This window comes from Monopterus albus, unplaced genomic scaffold (genome assembly GCF_001952655.1).
Source record: "Monopterus albus unplaced genomic scaffold, M_albus_1.0 scaffold2870.1, whole genome shotgun sequence".
Taxonomy (NCBI): domain Eukaryota; kingdom Metazoa; phylum Chordata; class Actinopteri; order Synbranchiformes; family Synbranchidae; genus Monopterus; species Monopterus albus.
Genome location: NW_018130742.1, coordinates 107 through 1400, shown reverse-complemented (window position 1 = coordinate 1400; position 1294 = coordinate 107). Strand labels below are relative to the sequence as shown.

The window sequence follows — 1294 nt, the reverse complement described above, 5'->3', positions numbered from 1 at the left end:
TTGTGTTTCTGTGTTTTGTCCAGGGAGATGGTCCTCATTATACATGGGTTTCCCTCTGATATTGCTGCACTGAGGGTAAGTATATGTTTTTAAGTGAGTGTTAATTATATTTATCAGTCACTATGACCATTCAAATATGAAGAATCATCAGTATTTATCTGAAGCCCCTGAAACAGCATTTAGAATATCAAGGAGCGCTCCATCTTCAAGCCTGTTTCCACAGCCATAATTTTTACAGTCTAGGAACTTTCAGGAACTGAACCTGTGTTCAACAGATTCCCAACAGCAAAGACCCGGATAACTATTGAGTTAGTGGTGGTTGAGGGGATAAATGTGAGAAACTGTGGGGCCTTCCCTTTTTTGAGTTCTAAGGCATGTGATCCATATATAAAAGTAAATTCTAACTACCACCATGGTATTTCTGTGTCAGTTTGAGTGGGCATGGCAGCACCCTCACCTCTCCAGGAGACTGTCCCACATTTCACGGCGCTCCAAGAAAGAGTCCAGTCTGCAGTTCCACTGGCGCATTGTCTCCAACATGCTGCGGGTGGGACCCTGGAACAGACTGCCACTGACAGCCCGCTGGCTCAAACAGGATTACAGGATAGACTTTGATCCCAGTCTGCAGCCCCCCCTACACATCCCCATTGCTTTTGGCAGTGTGAGAGCCAAGAAGATGCTGCCGCTGCAATCTTCAGGAGGGGAGGAGGCCACATGCAGATGTTTTCTCTGTAAAGATTTAGTCAAGGTAGAAACCTTTTTAGTTCTGGTCTTTTCTTTACGTTCAAAGTCATTTTGGATTTAGTTCAATTTTGTCTAAAATTTGATGATATAGTGAGCTTATTAAAGGAGTAGTTCAACATTTTTGGAAATGCACTGTAATGTAAAATGTTCAATTATGTGTTGGAACCAGTTCTTGATTAACAGTATATCCACCTTCCAAGTACTTACACTTAGCCAGGCAGCTTTATCAGCTGATAGCCATTAGCTTATTGCCAAAATAATGGTATATACAGTGGCAAGAAAAGTATGTGAACCTTTTGGAATTTCATGGTTTTCTGCATTAATTTGTCATAAAATGTGATCTGATCTTCATCTAAGTCGAGTATTGACAAATATAATGTGCCTAAAATAACAACACAAAAAAAATTCTATTCTTTCATGTCTTTATTGAGAACAACCATAAAAACTTCACAGTGCTAGTGGAAAAAATATTTGAACCCTTGAGTTAACGACCTCAAAAAAGCTAATTGGAGTCAGGTGCTAACATACCTGGAGTCTTGTTAAGAAAATT

The 1294-nt window shown here is 40.0% G+C and overlaps 1 protein-coding gene across 1 annotated transcript; it reads left to right on the top strand.

The window, feature by feature from the left end:
• Nucleotides 1-6: 6 nt before the first annotated feature.
• On the top strand, nt 7-769 carry LOC109954058 (structure-specific endonuclease subunit slx1-like; the record flags this gene model as incomplete). The annotated part of the gene is made up of 2 exons (XM_020589480.1): nt 7-75; nt 431-769. Coding segments are annotated over exons 1-2 (387 nt in total), but the record flags the coding sequence as incomplete, so codon positions are not given.
• Nucleotides 770-1294: the final 525 nt, after the last annotated feature.